This window comes from Lygodium microphyllum, chromosome 24 (genome assembly GCF_053477565.2).
Source record: "Lygodium microphyllum isolate KBCC chromosome 24, Lygodium_microphyllum_v1.1.10, whole genome shotgun sequence".
Taxonomy (NCBI): domain Eukaryota; kingdom Viridiplantae; phylum Streptophyta; class Polypodiopsida; order Schizaeales; family Lygodiaceae; genus Lygodium; species Lygodium microphyllum.
This window is the reverse complement of record NC_141158.1, coordinates 80,846,734-80,869,710: the sequence shown is the minus strand read 5'-3', so window position 1 is coordinate 80,869,710 and position 22,977 is coordinate 80,846,734. Positions and strand designations below refer to the sequence as shown.

At 38.9% G+C, this 22,977-nt stretch overlaps 1 protein-coding gene across 2 annotated transcripts in view; it reads left to right on the top strand.

The window, feature by feature from the left end:
* The window catches only part of LOC148015290 (uncharacterized), a 92,486-nt gene extending 86,488 nt beyond the window's left edge, over nt 1–5,998 (top strand). For both annotated transcript variants that reach the window (XM_087665480.1, XM_087665479.1), the window contains one exon: nt 5,483–5,998. In XM_087665480.1, the coding sequence (XP_087521606.1) occupies nt 5,483–5,696 (214 nt within the window). In that variant the 3' untranslated portion in view covers nt 5,697–5,998. The remainder of the gene's footprint in view (nt 1–5,482) is intronic.
* The last annotated feature ends 16,979 nt before the right edge of the window (nt 5,999–22,977 follow it).

Sequence of the window (22,977 nt, the reverse complement as noted above, 5' to 3'; positions counted from 1 at the left end):
TTTTGGTAGGTTACAATGCCTTCAATAGTCCCCCCGCTATTGTCTCTTAGTTGGATCAAAGGCATCTCTCACCGATTCCCAATTGGATGACCCTAGAGCAATCGTTTGAGGGCCTCATTGGCATATGGTGGCCTCACATTGGATCAAGTTTTCATATGGAGAGGGATCTCATTCCTTGGTTTGCATTCTTCATCAATGAACTTCATCAGCAGTGGTACTCTTCTTGCCACCCTCGGATCAGTTCCATCTTCTTTTTGCTACATCAAAAATCTGAGAGGGTGTGTTAGGAATCACATGACTCGTATGGTCATCTCTTGCATGTGAGCCTTAGTATGAGCCAGATAAGGACATTAGGAGCTCTAACAGTGCATTTGTTTGGCAGTTTATTTGCCCCAAACATTTTAGGTATAGATTTGTCCCTGGCTTTGCCACTTGGCAGCCTGTTTCTCTCATTTCCAGGCTAGTATTTATTGCTAGAGGTGGAATGCATTTTATTCGGCATTTTTTGGCATTTATGCCAGTCCAACTTGCATGAAATGCAGGTCGACAAGTTTCATGATCGCACCCTATTTATGGATGTCCTCTCTCTCCATCAATCATTCGTTCACTCACTCTCATTCCCAGTGCCAGCCCTCTTCATCATCTTCTTCATCTCCTACCTTCGTCTGGTGCATGAAGGGGCTAATTGAGACCAGCCTTCTATCATTCAGATTTTTGTCAGTTTTCTTCCTTCACTTCATTGTGTTCTTGTTGTCTCCTCTTTCGTTCTATGTTTATTGTTCCTTTTTGCAGCGCACTCTCAGGGGATCTGCTCTACAAACACGAAGTGTGGGACTGTGTTGCCCAAGCAGAATGGATTGGGCTCCCAGAGCCATATACCTTGTATATTCTCATATTTAACTATTGTAAATATAAGATTTGGGGATTTTTTTTTCCTTTGGGTTCTCTTTCTTTCTACGAGTTATCATTTAGACCTAGTATCTTACGATCTAGCATTTGCCACCTCCCTTAGAGGCAAGGTCAAGTCGTAGTGAGAATCAGGGAAAAAATCTAAAGGCAATGCAGCCCCATCCTTGAACTCTTGTGTTGTAAGGGATAAGGGGAAGAAAAATAAGAGATACAACTTTTGTAGGAAAACCGGTGCACTCGGCAATGAGAGGAAGAAATAAATGGGCATAGAGAGCACATCAGCAGCAAAGGATGAAGAAATGAAGATTATGGATTTTGTGGTAACATGCTCTTATAATCCTTCATTACATAGAGTGCTTGTCAGTGGCTGGGGCCAAGGATGCATGGTACTTTGGTAACGCGGCTTTTGAGCATATTGTTCTTATTGTGGGTTGCCCATCTCCATGTACACCAATAATGTATCATATGTTGTTAAAGGCACGCGAGGGGGGATTACAATGGTGTTGAAGTATGTCTCCGATGTGCCAACAATGAGGAAAAATATTTTATTGGTCTCCACCAATTCTATGTATTTGTTTTTTAGTCTGCCATATGGACAGATGTAGTATGCATGATTCTAGGAATGGTGATAGTGATCGTTGTTACTAGGATGTTGTACAATGGACTATATAGGTTGGATATAGATGGGACTGGTGCCTTTTTGAGGATGCTATGACAGTTGATGCCTCAGTTGTTGATGACACCAAATTGTGGCATGCTCAATTTGGTAATTTGAACCTTGGAAATCTTATACGCTTTGCAACTCCATTTTGGGGTGGATTATAAGGGGCAGTGAGCTCTCTCTTTATCCCTTTGCTGTCACAAAATGCCTGAAAGGCTTTGGATACATATTCCCCACCATTGTCAGAGCGAAGACACTTAAGTGTCTTATCTGTCTGATTTTCAGCCAATGCTAAGAATTTTTTAAACTTGTCAAGCACTTCATCCTTGCTACGAATAGGGTAAACCCATACTTTCAGTATAGCATCATCGACAAAGGTGACAAAATATTTATTTTCCCCTAAAGATAATCCTTGCATTTGACATATATCCGAATGTACTAACTCTAGAGGAGAAGATTTCAAAGAAAGAGACTTTTGGTGAGACGTTTATGCATGTTTGCCATAAATACAATGATCACAATGCTCAAAATCGGCATAACGAAGACAAGGCAAGTAACCCAAACGAGAAAGCACTTTCATTCCTATTTGACTCATGTGTCCCAACCGGCCATGCCACAAAGAAACACTTGGTTGCTTGGTCACGACAGCAACATGGTCACGCACACTAGATACATGAAGTGGATACAACGTATCACTCTTGCAACCTTTGGCAATAACCCTAGATCCCTTACAGATCTTCCATTTTCCATCACCAAAGGTGGTATAAAAACCATCATCATCTAGCTGCCCTGTGCTAATCAAGCTCTTCTTGAGCTGAGGTACATGCTGAAGTGTAAAGACAAAGCCATGCTGAAATTATAACTACACACTGCCAATACCTACAATCTCACATGCATAGTTGTCCCCAAGATGGACAACACCATGTTGACCCCCTGTATAGGTGGAAAACCACTCACGATGAGGGGTGACATGAAAGGAAGCACCTGAATCAAGAATCCAGGTACACATGTCATCATCTGTATCTGCAAGTAAAACATGTGAACCAAAATGTGAAGAGACAAAGAGTACATCACTCCCACTGTCACTGTCATGAGTGACTACATTCACCTCTTCAATTTTTACACTGCTCTTCTTAGGCTGACTATCCTTCTTCTCTTCCTTGCAATCATTTGTCTTCTTGCCTTTTCCTTTCTCTTTCTTCCATTTGTAGCAGTCACGTGTAAAGTGACCCTTCTTGCCACAATGATGGCATTCAACATCTTTGCCATGTGATTTATTGCGTTCCTTGCCATCATATTTGCCCTTTTGCTGTGATTTGCCCCTAGTATGCAAAGCACTGGAAGACTTACTGGATGCATTGTTCTACCGATTCATCTCTTTCATAAGGAGAAAACTCTCTACATCAGCATACAAAAGGATCACATTAGAATTGCTCATAGCAGTCCTGAATGTATCCCAACTCTTTGGTAGAGTGCAAAGCAAGAAAGTAGCCTTAAATTCCTCATCAATCATGAACTTCAAGGCAACCAGCTGGCTGAAAATGGAGTTAAACTCACTCAAGTGAGTAGACATTGTTGTACCTTCTTTCATACGCAAATCCATAAGCTTTTTCAGCCAATACACTTTACTTGCAGCGCTCTTCTGTGTATACAGTTCTTCCAGTCTAGTCCATATAGCATATGGAGAATCCAAACCTTCAATGTTGAAGAGCAAGGCATAGAAATTGATAGCTCTATGGTTGAGCGTGCAAGCTCATTCAACTCATCCCAATCGTCCTGATCCATGTCCGCAAGCTTTACCCCTTTAGTTTTGATCGGCTTTGCCTGCTTCTTTTGTAATAGGATATTGTAGCACTGTTTTTGCCACACTGCAAAATTATGTGCGCCTTCAAGCTTCTTTATATGCATCAAATTACTGCTGTCAGTGCTGCCAGCCATGGTTTTCAACTCAAAAGTGACCAAAAAACATGCAGGTCCAAAATTGTCACCCAAGTGACCAAGGTACAAACAAGTACCAATCAACAATAAATGACCACGCAGAAGTACAGATTTTAGATCTGTAATTCAGTTTTCAGAAGCACCAAACCAAGTGCTACAGCATTATCCAACTGATTACAGCTGTTCCAAAGGGCATGTGCATCACATTACATGAGAAATCCCAAATTTTCAGCTGCAATTTCTGTTGTACGTGTACCCACGGGCATAAAATTTAACACGAATGGTCAAAAGCCCCAAAATTTTGTGCTCAAAAGCATCAAACACACATCTGCATTTTCTCTGTCATGCATAGGACTGTCCAATTTTGCCAAAATAAAGTAATTTCAGCAAAACCCCCAAATTTTACCAAGTGTTGATGTCCAAATTATGCGGAATTCAACCTACATGTACATAAAATGACCAAATGCTACACAAATTTTGCCCAAATTGCAAAAGCCCCAAATTGCACGGGGTCCAATGTGCCTCAATGTCGAGAAATTGGGTCAATTTCAGCCCAATTTGTGCATGTACATGAAAAGCCCCAAATGTCGGGGACAAAATGTCACAAATTCCTGCAATTTCTGAGACAAATATCACTGTTGCATCTTGTGCGCATGAAATATAGACAAATCCCCAAATTTTCCCAGTCCTGCGTGCACTAATTTCAGTGAAATTGAAAGAATTTCACTAAACATGTGAAAAGCCCCAAAATTTCCGGACAAATGTGCACCGACTTTGCAATTTCTGAGTCACATTGTCCAATTCTGTGTTGAAATCCCCAGATTCGAGAAAAGCCCCAAATTTCTGAGCCGATTTTGCACAGATTTGAAGTGTAGTCCTTACGCACGCAAAACCCTATCAGTGGGTGAAGCAATTTTCAAAAAAAAAGATTGAATTTTGGAAAAATCTGATGGGGACAGGTGGTTGACCCGCGAGGCATCGCCTAACCTTCACGCCCGCCGGCTGGTCGCACTCATCGGCGCCTGATGCAGTCCCGTCGCGTGCAGCTGCCGCCTGTTACGTGTCGCGCAACAGTCGCTTGCTGAAGCATGTTACGTCTCTTGCTGAAGCCGTCAGCACCCGCTGAAGCCAACGACTGCTGTCCTCGTCGGACTCCTGCAACACACGAGCCTGCCTGCAACTGCTACTCGTCGACTGCCTCAGCCTGACGATCGTCTGTAGCACCTTACACTCTGATACCAGTTTGAAGGAATTGATTAGGCATAGAGATCGAGGTAGACAGACCTTACTCATAGTGAGAGAGACAGAGAGAGTGCGAGAGAGCAGAGTACAGAGTGAACACGTTTTTTCGGTACAATGACAAGAGTGTACCACTTTAGGTTTTAGATAGATATATGTATGAAAGTACAATGTGCTAATGGTGTGTTCACACCCATGCACATATAAAAGGCACGATGGCCCTTTATTCCCAACACCCTGCAACTTCGGATAGTAAACCAAATTCATCTGAAAAATAGATCTCCATAATTGCCTGCATAAATAACCTAAGCTGTTTCTTTGTAGGACAGTGTTTGTCTCTACCAGCAGCAATGGCCTTACAGGCAACTTTTTGCTATCCAAGTTTCTTCCCCATAAGCTGTTCCAAAACCATTTCACCTCCATTGATGACTCGAGTAAAAAATGATGGATGATTTCATTTGGTTGCAGTTGAGTAGCCTGCATGGCTCCATTAGCTTGCTAATTCCCCTTACTGTTTTGTAAAAGAGAGGTGAATAACATATGCCTAGCCATAAGACCACTGATTATTCATGATGGCTTGCCAACAAAGCTGCATCTACAGTTGTTTTTCATGTTTTCCCCGTACTGTTAGTTGTTTTTACGTACGGAATACATTGTCTTGCCTTGCCTAGGGTTTTATGTCATCTATGTGATTTATCAGTGTGCTTGTTTGATGGGGTACATTTTCCACTGCAGGATTTTGACTGTGCATGGGTCTGAAGATGAAATGGTACCTGTGAAAGAGGCATTTGAATGCGACAAGGTGATAGCTAATCACACCCTTCGAGTCATAGATGGTGCTGATCACATGTATAGTCACCATCGGAAGGACTTGGTGGACGAACTGATAACATTTATTTATCCTGATCTGGGGTGCTGCCTACAGTCAACTAACATATCTGGGGCATGATAATAAGCTTGAAAGACATGTGCCCAAACGGTTGCTAGATGTGTGATTTGTGAAACAACCATTCTGTACAGATAAACAGCTGGAGTTGAAACATGAGAGTAATTTTACTTCAAATTTGGAGCTTTGTACTCCACATCTTTATTGTATTAATTCAGCAGCCCCTGAGAAGGAAATGGCAGGCACTGAGCAGCACTACCAGCAGGTTGTGTTGCTGTATCTCCATATGATATAAATCATTTGATCATTAAATAATATTTATGAAACTCACTTGAAAAAAAAAATTATAGTGGAGGATTGTTAGATGACACTCTATTGGCCCCTTTACCCTAGTTTAGTCTCAATAGACATACGTACTCATGGAGAGAGAGAGAGAGAGAGAGAGAGAGAGATTGTGTGTATTTTGTGTGTGCATGTGCCTTGCGATTTTGGAAGGATGTTCATTCATGTTTGAGAGCCAAGCCACACTTATGCATCATCAATTCAAAAGACACCTAATGCAAAGTACATCAAAGGTACGTTGGTTGGTACAACCACATTAACTACAAGCCACCAAGTAGGAGTGCTGCCTAAAAGGTTCATGCATTTCTACCAAGTGATAGTCATGGCCTTATACCGTATAGAGAAGCAGTCATCAGTCAAGTCTTCTTCACAATCACTTTGAAACACACATATGTCTTTATAGCAAACTGTCAACACTCATAATCATTTCACAACTCTTCATATCATATTTGTAACCAATTTCACCCATGCATGATGACTTTGAAATATACGAAATGATGCCAAGGGACTAAATCATATGACAAGGGGCATGCAATGGGAGCATCAAAAACTTCATTATCCAAAACTTGTGAGTGGAAAACTTCACTAAAAGCTTGCAACTTGACAACTAGTGCACATCATACAGGCAAAATAATGCATACAATGAGGAACAAACATCTTGAGTTCATCATGGCCCAACATAATATCCAAAAGCACTCATCATTGAAGTCTACCAAGACTACAAAGGCAATGGTTGTCTTGCCAAGGGAGCCCAAGTGATCACCCTAGAGAGGCCTAGGCATTGGACCGAGTTAGAAAATGTTGCAACCATTTGCTTGCAAAGAGGCTCTTTGGTTAGGTCATTTGGTGTGGCAAACCTTACTGTTATTGATGTGGTCCCTACCTTGCCTTTGGATTTTGAGTGCCATTTAGTTTAGCCAAGAATCTAGTCTTTCATATGAAGACAAAGCGCATTGATATGTGGTACCACTTTATTAGAGAGGTCATTGAGGATAAGTCCATTGGGCCTGGCAAAATCTCAACTAACCAAAATCTTGTAGATCTGCTCACGTAAAGTGTCTTAGTAGAGCGTTCTGCCTTCCTCCTCAAGAATTTGATAGGTGTTGAATGAGATGACGTCTTTTCTCATCCTATTGTACTTTATGTACATTTGTACTTTGTCACAAATTGCTAGAATGTGGGTTGATAAAAACTTGAATTTGATTGTGTATGCTTTGAGGCTTGCATGAGCATTGTTATCCAAATGAAATAGACTACTATAAATATGAATTATATTTCCAAGTCATTATGAAGAAGCTCTACATGGTTAATGCACGTGGATATTGTGTTATGCCATCATGAATTCGAAACACTTATTCATATTTCTTGTAGCTTATGAGTATTTCAACTTATTTGAGCTTTGTTTGATTGTCATACTGGAAGCTTTGAAGGAATAGTCCCTTCGTTTGTTTTGATTTAAGGTTCTCTGGTTTCTTGAGTAGTGGAAGATGTTTCGCCACTAGTGGACCCAAAATCATGATGTTGTTAATAGTCCCTTCGTATTAGCCTTGTCGTGTAATGCAGACGGTCATGATCTACATGATGAATGCTTATGGATATAATGTTAGGCCATGATGGGCCCGAGATGATTTTTTGTCACTACGTGTATTGTTTTACTCGTGTGAGCATCATTTGGTTATCAAGTTGCATGCTTTTGATGGTTCTTGCCAATTGTGAGTCCTAATTGTCACGGTTTGCATGTCCCTTGCTATATAAATTACATGGTTTGCTATGCATGCATCGCTTTTGGTAGAAATGCATGAACATTTTTAGTCAACACTTGTACTTGGTGGCATATGATCCGATTGATTATGAATATGATGTAAATGATTTTTTATATGATAATGAGTATCGACGGTCTACTTTAAGATGTATGTGTATTTCAAAGGGATTGTGAATAAGACCTAAATGATAAAAGCTTTTGTATATTATAGTAGGCCATGATGGATCGGAGATGTTTATTCCTCATTTTGCCTATGTGACCATCATTTGATTGTCAAGTTGCAAGCTTTTATGATGAGGTTTTCAATGGTCCCTTTGCATGCTCCTTGTCATATGATTTAGATGGTATACTATGCGTTCTTCACTTGGTAGAAATGCACAAACTTTATAGTCAACACTCCTACTTGGTGGCTCATAGTTCATATGCTTAGACTATCAATCAACGGAGCTCATATGTACTATGCTTTTGGTATATTTTAAAGTGATTATGCATATAATCCAATTGATTATGAATGTGGTGTAAATGATTATTTACATGATTATGAGTATTGATGGTTTGCTTTAACAATGTATGTGTATTTCAAATGGATTGGGAATAAGACCTTATTGATGAAAGCTTGTGGATATTATGGTGGATCATGTTGGTCTCAAGATTGTTGTTCCTCATTATATGCATCATTCTGTGTGGTACCATCATTTGATTGTTAGGTTTGCTACTTCTGGGTCCTAAATGATAAAGTTCTCAATGCTCCCTTTGCATGTCCCTTGTCATATAATTTAGTCCCTTGATATCATTTAGTATATTTCAAAGTTATTAAGTACATGACACAATTGCCTATGACTATGATGTGAAGGATTATGAACATGATATTGAGTATTGAAGGTTTGTTATAAAAATGTGTGTGTGTGTATTAAATTGATTGTGAATAACATTTTTACACCTTGGACATCCAAGAAACAATACCTCTAGCAAATGTAAAGACATAGCTAAAGGTAGACTTTCTACTATTTGCATGTCGTGTATAATTAGAGTCATTTTATCCCATGACTCTTATATCTTGGCCACCATAATATGTGCATATATATGCAATGCTCTTAAGGTATCTCATGATACCCTTTACGGCATTCCAATGCTTCTTGCAAGTGTAGTCATATAACATGCCACAACTCCCATTGCAAATGCTAAGTCGGGATGAGTGGCTAACATGGCATACATCAAACTACCCACTACTAATGCATAAGAGATCTTGGCCATCTTGGCCTTCTACTCATCAACTACGGACAATCAGCTTAACTAACCTTCACATAAAAAGGTGGACAACCAATAGGCTTAACATCTTGCATATGAAACTACCCAAGGACGTTCTGAATATACTCATGTGACAAGTAAAGGAGTCCCTTAGATTGATCGGGCGTGATGCGCATCCCTAGAATATGCAATGCATGTCCCATATCCTTCATCTCAAAGCTCTCTTTGAGCTGACTTTTCATGGCATCCATCTCATCGTGAGTACTCCCAACAATCATATCATTCACATAGAGTACCAAAATCATAAGTCTGTCATTACATGCATTCTTTATATATAAACACGGATCCATATCACTGTGGGTATATCCCTGTGAGTGCCATCACGGGGCTTCTTTGTGTATAACATGGATCTATATCCCTATGGGTATATCCCTATGAGTGCATGAAGGTATCAAACTTGTGGCACCATTTAACGAGTTATCATTTAGACCTAGTGTCTTATGATCTAGCATCTGCCACTCCCATATAGGCAAGGGCATGTCGTAGTGGGAATTGGGGCAAATGTCTAAAGGCAAGGTAGCCCCATCCTCGAACTCTTATATTGCAAAGAATAAAGGGAATAAAAATAAGATATACAACTTCTGTAGGAAAACCAGTGTACTCTGCAATGAGAAGAAGAAATAAACATGCATTCATTTCTAAAGAGTGTATCAGTAGCGAAGGATGAAGTGACAAATGTAGCTTGGTTGGATATATGCACAGATTTTGCATTTTGTGGTCCCATGCTCTTATAATCCTTCATTGTTAGAAGTATGACATGTGAACCTTATGTAAGCAAGGGTGCATGAGAGAAGGTGAGGTGTGAATGGACTAGAGGACAAGGGAAACCCTAAGCCTAGCTTCTAGTGGCTATATAAGTAGCCCAAAGGTCACTCTCAATGTAGGTGAGATAGTGTACTCTAGTTGTACTTGAGAAACTTACTAAGCTAGATCTCTTTCTTGTACTTCAGCTATCTTCTCCTTCTTATGCACACATTTACATGTTGCCACTCTAATATTTTAACATGGTGTCAAAGCCACCTCTAATCCATTGAGCTTCCCACAATCACATCTTGACCTAAGTGCACAAGTGACCTTTACTCCATCTTAACCTCTCAACCTCCATAGCCAAAACTGGACCACTAGTCAGTGGAGGACCTAGTGAGGGCAAAGGAGGCCATTTCAACTCATGGTCTCTTTTAGAGATTTCTTCCCTAGCTCAGGCCACGACATCCTAGCACATCAAATCCTAACAGTGCATAGGTTCGGTTCCTCTAGATTGGAAAGAGCTCTAGAGTCTTATGTGGGTCATAAAAAGAGATGAGGAGATCCGTATACACAGGCTGATCTTCCCCAAGAGTTCACATCGACGGGAAGGTAGATCGCCCATGTGGCACACATTTATTGCCCTCACTCTATGAGATAACTAGATAACCTCCGCTCCCTTGAACCTAGAGAGTAGACCCACCCCCTCCACCTTCACCATAGCCATCCTTTAGGATGCCTTCAATAGATGATAAGATGGTCAAGCATAGGATCTAGTGGCAAAGCACCTCTCCCACGAGCTTAACATGTTGTCACCACTCCTAGCCCTAGCCTTGGGGAAGTATTGATACCTTTACTACTATATCTTGATGATAGTGCGCATCTCAAACACTCTAAAGAGGTTGGAGTCACACTTATATGCATTGCATGTTCTTTGCAAAGTCAAAGGCCTTACAATGAATTTGGAAAGACCAAAGTTTTACTATTTAATGCCTTCATCAAGTGGATTGGATTATCAATACCTTAGTCTACAAATTGTGGAAATAGTGGAGCATGTCCAAAAAAATATGTTCATTCAAGGGAGCCTTTATAATGTCAAGGCCCAACATGAGGAGAGAAATAGAGGAGAGCTTGGCTGAAGGCTATGCTGCAATAGAAGCCAAGGAGAACTAGTCACCTACCATTTTAGGACTCTGGATAAAGCTCTAGCTCTTTGACACATTTATTGTGCTAGCACTCTTATGTGGAGCTCCAATTTGGGGATCGAGCCTCTAAAACAAAGGGAGGCCTGCAACATAGTTGTTGCTACAAGACAAAGGGATTGATAGTGGGTGTGGTAGGAAATAGAGAGGCCCAAAATGATGATGGTCTCCTAAATGATCGAGAGTAAGTGATTAGTGCTATATGAGATTGTCAAAGTGAATTAGACCACCACGACCTATCATGGTGGTGACCCTATTCTAGATAGTTTCATGCACATAATTTGGATCTTCCCTTGATAAACTCTAGACTTGCTCTAGTGTCATCCAAAGAACTAGCATTATAGAGTGACATTGAGTGCCAGTACACTCAAACAAGCATATGGCTGCAACTATAAGGGCTACACACAAATCAATTCTCTTATCTCTACAATATAAACATGGATTCCATGTTCCTTGAGTTTTGTTGAGAGGATCTCAATAAGATCCTTTGAATGAGTACCACTCAAAGGTTCTGGACATGTGTCACACCTATCCCAGCTACTAAAGATGAACATAGCTTTCACTTTCTATTAGGACAATCTTCTCCATCTATCCCCTTGTGGTTTTGTGATTTTCCTAAGAGGTGCATGGACACACACCTTGTGGTTTTGTGATTTTCCTTGTGGTGCATGGACACACACCTCTCTCATGGAGTACAATGTGCCATTAATTAGCTTCACAAAACCTCATACCAAGTAAGGATAGAGACCAATTCCTATGAGATAGATTCTCTTCCCTTGAGGATTAAATTTTCCTATTGTTCCAACTTTGATGAAGAGGGAGGAGCACCACATGTGCATGTGTCTACTATTTAGGTAGATGGAGTTTCCATATCGTCATTACCTAAGACTTTTTTTCTTGAAGTTGCATTGGCTTAAAGAGCATCTCTTGTAGTTTAGAGGGAGGTAGCTTGGGGATTTAGGGCAATTCACTCACTCTATTTTAGATTGTAGCTACATCCATTATTTTAGATCCCACCTTTGATAGACGTGTTGATCAACCACTAGGAGTTTCCTTAGACCTAGCCATTAGAGATGTAGATTATACCCCCACTTCTCGTTGGACTATGTCCCCACTTGAGGTATCACAAGAGGATACAAAGGATACTTGAACATCATCAAGCAACTAAGTCTTGATGCTTTAGTTTTTTTATGTTGGATAAACCATGAGAGACATTATCAAAGGACTTTGGTCCTTTCTTAACTTTATAGTTTGTCATATAAATTATATGTTGATTTACTATTGCCATATAGACATATGTATCAAATTTCTAGTTTTAATGTCTTCCAACTATTTGTTATTTCCTAGCTAAATGGTTCTTTTTCAATTACATATTTTGTGCTTTATTGGAGAACATGATAGTTCATTGAGACTCAAATGAGTTTATTTTTGTCTCATACACCCCTTCGCCCTCTTGTATACATGTGTGCGCATACGCACATGCATGCCAATGTTTTTGGAAGTTAGGTGTAGTAAAAAATTCTTGAAGAACTCGCCCATCAAAGTTGGGCGTTGTAAAAAAAATCATGAAGAATTCACCCATCAAAGTACATGCATGGTTGGCTAAAATAGACAAAATTTTGGTTGTGTAGGCTAAAGGTGAAGTCAAGAGAATGACAAAAAGAGTGCAAGAGGAGGTACAAAAGGAAATCAAAATGAGGAAAGGTATGATATACACTATTGTCTCAGTAGTCCATGAAGGAGCGTTTTTAAAACAAGATTGAATCCCATGCACATCTAGAGGGCTTTGATGGCATAAAGAAACACAATAGAAATTAGATGATGAATGTTAATAATTTTTGGAGTCATGTAGATATATCAAACTAAGGCTATTATTCAAAAAACCCTTAGGGGTTCAATTGGATGGCCCCATGGTGCATTACTAAGCAAGGGAATAATCAAACAACTTTGGAGTTGGAAGAACATAACGTCAACCACTTAAGAAATCAAAGTATTCAAGGGAACTAAAATTTTGATCACATAAACTCATATCACCACAACTCAAAGCATGACTAGATGAGTTCACTAAGATGAAGGTAGCTAAGAAAGAGGGAAAATGGGAAATTTATTGGGGTGGTAAACCCATCCTAAAAGAGTCTAAAGAAGCTAATGACTATTATCTAAGTCTCTTGAAGTTTTAGTGGTTGTTTTATATTTGTGCAAATGTCACCACAAATTGAATTCTAACTAAAATCTTGAGTTTTGCCATTTTAGTCCAAGTTAAGCCCTCTTCTATGTAAACTATGTGCACTTCCACATTAGAGATATCCTAGCTTTCTCTCATGGGTCATGATATTAACTAGGACCACATGGGGATACACATTGTTTGTATACACATATGAGCACCTCATTTGGGATACATGGCCTATAGATAGATGTAGTCCATTACACATCTATCTAACGGTCATCTTAATTCAAAGAGAAGGAAACTAGAGCCCTTATCTCATTCCCCTCTTGGGTCCCATCACTAAAACCATGGATGCATAAGGAGTCAAAGCAAAAAACTCAATCCATTAGCCCCTTCTTGAGAGAGTGGTATAAATATAGGATAGAAATCACTTATATAGTTTTCCATCTTATGACTAATATCGAGCAACACAAAGCCATAAAAAGCCCTACAAACTATACATCCACATCTCTCAGGGCCATTATTTTGGCGAGAATATTAATTCACCCTTAGAGCGATAACACCATCCTCTATAATCACTTGTTTAACCGATTTTGTATTGCTTAGCAAAATGTAGCTATACACAATGGGTATTCTTGTAATGCTCAATAATGTACAAATGACTTGTTCAATATCTTGGTTGACATTGGCTTTTGTGGTGGGAGGTCTACCATTGGATTTTGTTCATTATGTTGGGAGGTCTACCATTGGCTTTTGTGGTGGAAACATGATGGGTCTTGGAAGAGGATCTTGATAACCAACTCTCCAAGTAATACAAGTAAGAAAGAAGAGATCTGTCAATTGAGGAGGATGGAGTGCTAGATTGTATAGAAAGGGGTCAGCTAGAGTAGATGCATTTTCGAGTGGTAGGGCTCTTTTACTTTTCATGTATTCCTATGCACTATTGGCAAAGCCTTAGCATGCCAATTGGATTAGATGAAATAAAGAATTTATTGAGGTAGTTGGAATGTTAAAGTATTTTGTATTTGCATTTGCACTTGCATTAATTTAAGAAGTCACTTGTAACCATGTCTATCAATGTTGCAAATGTTTCACTCTCTTTTGCTTTCGAGAAACATGGATGAAGCTCTCATAAAAAAGAGGAGTCATATCCTCCAACTCATTCTTGGGGCAAACATATTTGGGATATGGAATGTACTGGTATCATACTCAATGATGTTAAAGATTGGTATCTTTGCTTTCATGACACAAGAAGTGCAAGGCAATGGCATCCTAATCCTCTACATTTGTGAAACTCTAGGCAGTTTGAAAATGGAAATGCCTCCAAATACTCAAATGATATCTCTAACTTTGACACAAAGAATCCATGCTAAGTGTGACCATTTAGTCTTTATCCCTCAAAGAAATTAAACTCCAAATGAAATTGATAAGAATGAAAGGAAAGGTCCATGCAATGGGACCGCCTTTTGTACAAAGAGGCAAGCCATTGCAAGTAGCTTGTCTAAAGAAAATTGAGTCAAGCTTGAAATAATTTGTCTAAGGCAAAGAAACCATGACAAGATTTGATCAAGAGAGCCCTAAGAGAGGTGCCATGCACCAAGACCGCATCGTCTAGTGAAGAGAGAAGTTCCCTCGATTAATTTTTCTAATCTCAAGAAAAGCAAGAAGGATCTAGCCAAAGACGCATAGTCCAAGTACTTAACTTGCCAATTCAATAAAAATGTCATGGACAATGAACCATGAGACCCAAGTCCCCTAAGTCCTAAGGTAGGAAACACAGGTAAGGTAGGATACTCGAGAGCACATCATTAACCCTACAAGGAAACAATGGGTCCTCCCCTGAGGCATCTCATAATGTGTTTGAGATTAAGCCTTGGTCCTTGTCATCACATTTGAAACAAAAATTGAGTGCTAGATCATATACAATTTTTAACATTTAGTTCCGCTTAGGTCACATGAGAGTGGAAAGTATGGCCTTATTATGGTAGATTTTGAAAATCATGAGGCCACTCCACCAGTAGAAATATTGGATCTTGATGAGCCACTATGATAGGTAGTTGTTAGTCCAATCAAACATCCAAGGTCTTCCAGATCTAAAAGCCCTTTATCACTCAAGTCAAAACAAGAGACCAAATAGTAGCAACCCTATGCCATAACCTAAGAAAACGGATCCCAAGAGGATAAAACTGAAAGTCCAACAACATAATACTTTCAATCAACCCAAGGATCAGTGTGAATAATCATCCTTGATTACTAAATTGGCCAAGCCCATAAAATCTGTAGCTATGACTTCCAAGTCATGAATGGAATCAAAATAACAACATCCCCTAGTTGTTGTTTAGAAGATGCATTACAAACTCAAAATTCAACCTCCTATTGATGCTAAACCCTTAGCCCTACTTCGAACCAATCCTAAGATCCTCTTCAACAATTTCCTACAAGTGTCATGCCACCAAATCCAATGACTGCATAGCTATTACTTCCCAATTCAAAGTGGAATCCCACTAGTTGCGCCCCTTGGTTGTGACTAAAATAATAAACTCTATGTAGGAACAAACCCCTAATTCCTCAAACCCCTAATGCATCAACAAAATGGGTTATGAGTGCTAATATCAAAAGTACCATCAACCTAGGTTGTGACTAAAATAATAAACTGTACATAGGAACAAACCCCTAATGCCTCAACAAAATGGGTTAAGAGTGCTAATATCAAAAGTACCATCAACCTAGGCTCTTGCTAAGATGCTCTCCTCTTAACCAAAACCTCTAATTGACCTAAAACCTCAATTGGTCACAAGATCCGTCATGGAGATTATAGAAAAAATAGCTTAGGAAGGAGATAAAACTGTGTCATGGAGCTTATGGAAGTAATAGCTCAACAAGGAGATAAAATTGTGATTCAACTCTCTCTTCGGCTTGATATTATGATAAAATCCCTTGCTTGATCGTATTTAAGCTAGCATATGCATTCTTCTAGAGAAGCATGAGTCGCATTTGGCATTTCTACTACGTGGAAAATGCACAAACACATTTACATAGAATATCCAATGATCATGAGCAAATATTTTCAAATTTTCCCAATGCACAAATCCGAGCCGAGCATCTTTAGTTTACCACATCCTTCCATATTGAGCTTTGTTAAAAGAGCTTCAATGAGGTAGAACAATTGAAATGCATCATGGAATTTGAATTGAAATGTTACTCCATTTGTGCTTCCATTACAAAAATTGATTATCAGAAAATGACCACTTTTGACTAAAGAAGAGCCATTAAAACCCTCACATGTCATGAAATCTATGTACTCTGTGTTTCCTCTATGTACTCACAATTTTACAAGATTTCAAGTTGATATAACAATCCAATAACACCATTAAAACCTCCACACATGACCAAATATATGTACCACTTCCCTCTGAGTGCTTATAACTATACAAGGTGTTGAACTAATAGAACCAATCCAACAACACCTCCTTCTAGACAAACATCTTATAAAGGAAGAGTTGCATGTTGCTAGTAGAATGGGCTAAGGAAACGTGCTATGGGATATCATCAACAAGTATCTCACAATGCCACAACTTCTCAACACATATGTTGCACTCCAACATAATTCCAATTTTTATAAGTAGCTTTATCCTACGTCAAGCAACATTATCCTATAGCCAGGCACTTATACATAAATAAACTATTCATTGTATTGTTGCATATAAATAGTAGCCCAAATAGAAAATCCATGCACATGACAAGAACTCATTTCAAGGATTACATCATTCTTGTGTAGGAAAAAGAATGAGCTATGAATCAAGTTACATGTAATGTGGCGAAACTTTAATTCATAGTTAAGATTTTCTACTTTTTTGAACTAAAATCAACTATGTATACTCTCAAATTTTATCAAGTGAATGAAATACAAAATAGCACGTAGTACATTGAGGCAATGAAGCAACAATGCAAACAATTCTTAAAAGATCTTGAAAGTTTGGAAACACTAAAGACAGTTAAATGCTTAGAAGCCCTTCTATCCTTAGGGCATAACTCTCCTAGCACCCAATGATTAGAGAACAATTACACCTAGGGCAACAAACATTAATCCGACATGTATATTATGTAAAGTGATGCTCTCATATACTATGTTGAGGATCCATTAGAAGAAAAACCATATCTGAACCCACCCTTACATCTCATATCATGAAGAGGGCAACCCAATTCTCATGGACTAGATACCAATTCTAGTGATAGCCAATTATGATTGCTAATACCTCCAAGTCCTCACCTATAACTAGCTCTCAAAGCCAATATCCATCCAAGGAGCAGCCATCAACTAGCAACAACAACACCTCCACAACCATGACCAATCTTGAAGAGCTAGCACTTACAAGGTATGTGGTACTATACTTGAACCAACTCCAAGATTGTGTCCAATCTTATCACACAACATCAATAGTAGATCTTACTACACATATGGCTACTCATATGGGTGAAAGCATAGTCAATAGCATTCGACACATAGATAATACTTCCACCTTGTGTGCTCATCAAATTTTGATCTAGGCCTCTTAGACGATGACATAATTGCCATTGTGCAAAGCCTTTCATGTTCATGGAATGAGTTTGAACTCATTTTCACCAAGCACCCTTCCATTGTAGAGGAACTGATAGCTACACAATTGATCAAAGAGCGAGTGCATAGAGACCATGCGAGAGACTACTTTAGAGTTGAAAGAAATACCAAACATACATCTTGTCCTACATGGTAATCATAAGATGATTCCAAACCTCCTAAATTTTGAGGTGTTTGAAAAAAAAAATTCTAAACCCTTATCATGCCCATCTCTTTCCTAAATGTAGGGATGGCTACTTGGTAGATTGATTCTGTGTGTGTGCACGCGCGTGCGTGCATGCATGTGTGTGTGTGTGTGTGTGTGTGTGTGTGTGTGTGTGTGTGTGTGTGTGTGTGTGTGTGTGTGTGTGTGTGTGTGTGTGTGTGTGTGTGTGTGTGTGTGTGTGTGTGTGTGTGTGTGAAGTTGGCATCTCATAAAGATGTTCAAAGAGAGAAAAAAAGATGACTATTTTAAAAAAGCTTATCTCCCTCCCCCATGCTCCACATGGGCCTCATCCAAGCTTAGTGACTTCTTGTGTGCATGCGTGCGTGCGTGCATGCGTGTGTCTTTCTCTCTCTCTCTCTCCCCTCCCCCCCACAAAGGGATCCATCTAATGAAAGTTGCAGTCTCAACAAGGCTAATGTTGTTGTAATGTTAAAATTGTGTTTTCACACCCATAGAGAGAGTGCTTCTAATGATGCAACACCATTACTTGAAAGGCCTACTCCATGCATGATGTACTAGAGAGACAAAGGGATCTACTCTAATCAAAGTTGCAGCCTCATCAACGTCAATGTTTTGTAATGTCAAAATTGTGTTTTCATAGCCATAGAGAGAGTGTGCTTATAATGATACCCACCATTACCTAAAAGGGCTACTCCATGTATAATGAGAGAGAGAGAGAGAGAGAGAGAGAGAGAGAGAGAGAGAGAGAGAGAGAGAGGGGCAAAAACGGCTACAAAAAAAAACTATTTCATGTACTTTGCACTTTGAGAGAAAGAAACACAGATTGCATGATTGTTGGTTTGGTGGGGAGGCTCGAGTACTCATTGGGGATCCCATGCCATGGTAGCCATATCTTTATTGACACCATCCAAAGGTTGACCCATCCCCAAAGAAGCAAGCTTTAGTGCTACCTTTCGTGGATGTCAACATTCCCAAATACCCTTGCAAGTCTTGATATTGAAATGCTCTCTCTCTCTCTCTCTCTCTCTCTCTCTCTCTCTCTCTCTCTCTCTCTCTCTCTCTCTCTCTCTCTCTCTCTCTCTCTCTCTCTCTCTCTCATGTTGTGCCCTCTCTCCCTCTATCTCCATGCTAGAGGTGAGCAAAGGGGCTAGTGCTACACACTAGCTTACGCTCGGTGCTTCATGCCAAACTTTGAAGTACCATTGTTACTATTGGTTACCACATTTCAAGTCTTGATGCATGTCTTGTGGCAATATGATTCATGGCTAGTTGAGACCCCAAAACCATGACATAAACTACTAATTAAAGGTTGTTAAAACACAAAAGCTTTCTTAATAAATCAAACATTCTAATCTTGCTTTGCTTCTAGTCCCCTCCTTGAAATATTGTATGAAAAATCTAAAACCTTTGCTTGCATCTATTTTTTATTCTTCCCTAAAGTGTAGGTTCCCCAAGAACTAAACACGAGAGAGAGAGAGAGAGAGAGAGAGAGAGAGAGAGAGAGAGAGAGAGAGAGAGAGAGAGAGAGAGAGAGAGAGAGAGAGAGAGAGAGAGAGAGAGAGAGAGAGAGAGAGAGAGAGAGATTGATTGATTTACATGTTGTTAGCCTATTAACATGCTTGATTTCCTTGCCAACATTTGTTAATTGATGAAAATCTCCTACTCTATAAATCAAAACAAGGGGGTTGGGCACAAGAGGCACATATTATGCCAATACAGGGATTTGGGAATCCCTACTATTAATATTATTACATTTTTACTCTTTAGATTTGGTGGGAATGCTGGCTAACGCCATGTGCAATCGCCCCAAACCTTCTGTATAATAGATAGTGAAGTTGTAGATGGTGCATCTCGATCTACATTTCCATTGAACTAAATAGCTCATGGCTTAGTTTAAAATTTTAGTTGATTCCACAGTGCCCCTTATTTTAGTTTTGACAAGTCATATGTTGTATGTATGCAACTAGGCACAATATTCTTGTCACCCTTTGTATGGGCTATAGAATAAAGTACTAGTTCTCAAAGACTCAAAGTTTTAGAACAATATAGTCTCTTTACGTATACATAGTACAATTGGTTGCTTTCAATGCTATGAGGTTTTGGAAGACACTTTAGGGCACTTGTCTATGTAACTCTTATTCCTCACTTGTACCAAGTCCCTTCTTACCCTTCTAAGTACATCTTTGTTTAGTCACAACCACATTTTCAAATTGAACTTTTTGGCATTCTAATATCTTTAATTTAAGCTTTAAATGATTTATTTGTTGCAACATGCTCAATAAAGAATTCATGTCATTTTGTCTTCCTCCACTTACAACACACATATACATACACATATGAATCTATCACAAACCAGTTAGTAATAAATATTTTTGAATCTCTTTGCCATGTCCACATGGATTTTGTGTGTGTGTGTGTGTGTGTACACACACATATACATGCATACACACACATACATATGTATATGGGGGATTTGTTTGTTGGACGGTGCATATCTTTCCCATATACATACATATGTATATGGGAAAGGTCCAACATTAAACACCATGTCTTGATTTGTTTGTTGGAGGGTACATACATTTGATTTAAGAGCTTGTGAATAACATCATTGTCTCATTCATAGGGCATTTTTGTGAGGCAATGGGCGGGGGCCACATTTCACGCGGGTCACCATGATCTTTGTGAGGGGGCAGGTGGTTGTGCCACATGGCACTCGCCCCCTTTTTTCTCGTATTATTTTGGGGGGGGAGCGAGGGCTACCACTTGTTTATACATATATATGTATATAAAATACATTAATATGTGTGTGCTGTGCATGCGTGTGTGCATATAAATTTACATATAAATATGTTTCATGTATATATAATATAAATATATTATATATAAATGAATCATATTAATATATTAATATATGTAGTAAATATTTGAATATGTGTTATATATATATATATATATATATATATATTATAAGAATGTATTAATATATGTACTAAATATATTACATTATATATATACATAGTAAATATTTTGATATATATTTTTTTATAATTAATGTAATATATATGATATACATATTTATAATAAATAAATATGTGTATCAACATATGTTTTATACATATGCTATTACACACACGCACACACACACAAAAGTGTTATCATGTGTTTAATGAATATATATTTAAATATATTAACATACTATATATTATATAAATCATAAAAAATATATGTATTATCATATCGTTTGTTTTATAATGGTGTAATTATATAAAGCTATATATACATAAGTCTATGTATCGACATTAAGCAATGTTGTCGACATTGGGGTAATGTCCCTGCTTCAACTTAAATTATGGATAGCCTCCACACTTGGATGGAGTTAGAGGGCAAAGAGAAGTATCAAAATTTCCGCTCTCCTACCCTTCATTTTATAATGAACCCCCCTTCAAAGCTACGACTATTATTATGCCTACGAGATAACTTTCACCTTCTTTCTCTTTTCGGCTGGGCATTCCTACAGAAATATGACACATGGCCATTGGGTATACATTCGGGGAAGAGGCCTCGAGTTGATATGTCCTCCCCTCCCTCCCTCCCCCCCCCCCCCCCCCCAGTCACCCCCCATGCACATCCTCTTTCTTTTCTTAGTATTAAGGGATTAAGGGAAGCTTGGTGCTTTTGGGGGGGGGGGGGGGGTTATCTTATCTTTGAAAAAAATATGTATACAAATGTGTGTGGGCGTCACGTGAGGGTGGTGGTTAATTATCTTTTTTAATTTAAAAGATAAATTGCACATAGGCGTTGTGAAGGGAGGATTATCTTTTTTAAAATAAAAACTCGACTTAAAAAAAATAAATCAGGCATGGAAGGCAACAGGTGGTGAGGGGATTATAAGAAAAAAAAAACTCAACTTTAATGAAAAAGGTTGCGACGCTTGAGACTCATGCCACTTGGCTTCATAGACGCCTAGTGCGAGAGAGGGTCTACACATGCCACATGGCCCCCTTGCCCCTTTCCTAGCTCTTAACAAAATAATATAGACTAGCGTTCCACGCGCGCTTTGTGCGCACAGAACACTAGGCTGCTTCGCTGCGTCGAAGCGATAAGTGAAGTATCACACGGCAACTTCGTTCAACAGTCCATTTCTCATCTTTCTCTCTCCTCTTTTTCCTCTCTCTCTCTCCCCCAAATTCTCTATGTCTAGTTCTCTCTCTCTCTCTCTCTTTCTTTGCCTTCTATTTTAGTTTATTTTTTCTTCTCTCCTAGTTCTCTCTCTCTCTCTCTCTCTCCTTATATTCTCCCCCCTCTCTCCTCTCTTTTCCTTCTCTCTCCCTCTCCTCTTTTTTTCTTTTTTTTTCTTCTTCTCTCTCTCTTCATTCTCTTTTTAAATTTTTTCCTCTCTCTCTCTCTCTCCTCTCTTCCTTCTCTATTTTTTATTCTCTTTTTAAATTTTATCTTTTCTCTCTCTATAATTCTCTCTACATATTCTCTTTCTCTCTTCTTCTTCTTTCACTTTCTTTCTTCCCTCCCCCCCCCCCCCCCCCCCTTGTTGTCTCTCTTAAAGTATGCAAATTTTATCTTTTTCCTATATATAATTCTCTCTTTATGTTTATATTCTCTCTCTTCTTCTCCCCTCTCTCTTTCTCTCTCTCTCTCTCTCTCTCTCTCTCCGCTCCCTTTTCTTATTCTCTTCTTTCTCCTAATTTTCCTTTTTTTCTTCTCTCCCTCTCTCCCTTTTAAATTTTATCTTTTTTTCTCACATTCTCTCTCTTTTAAATTTTATCTTCTCTCTCTCTCTCTCTCTTCCCCCCTCTCTTCTTCTCTCTCTCTCTCTAAAAAAATATTTAAATTTTAAAAAGAATTTTCTCTTTTCTCTTTTTTCCCATCTCTCTTCCTCTTTTCTTATTTCTTCTTATTTTTCTTCTCTCTCTCTCTCTCCTCTCCTTTCCTTCTCTCTCCTTTTTTCTTCTCTTTAATTTTTTTTCTTTTCTCTTTCGTTTAAATTTTATCTTTCCTCTATCTATAATTCTCTCTGTGT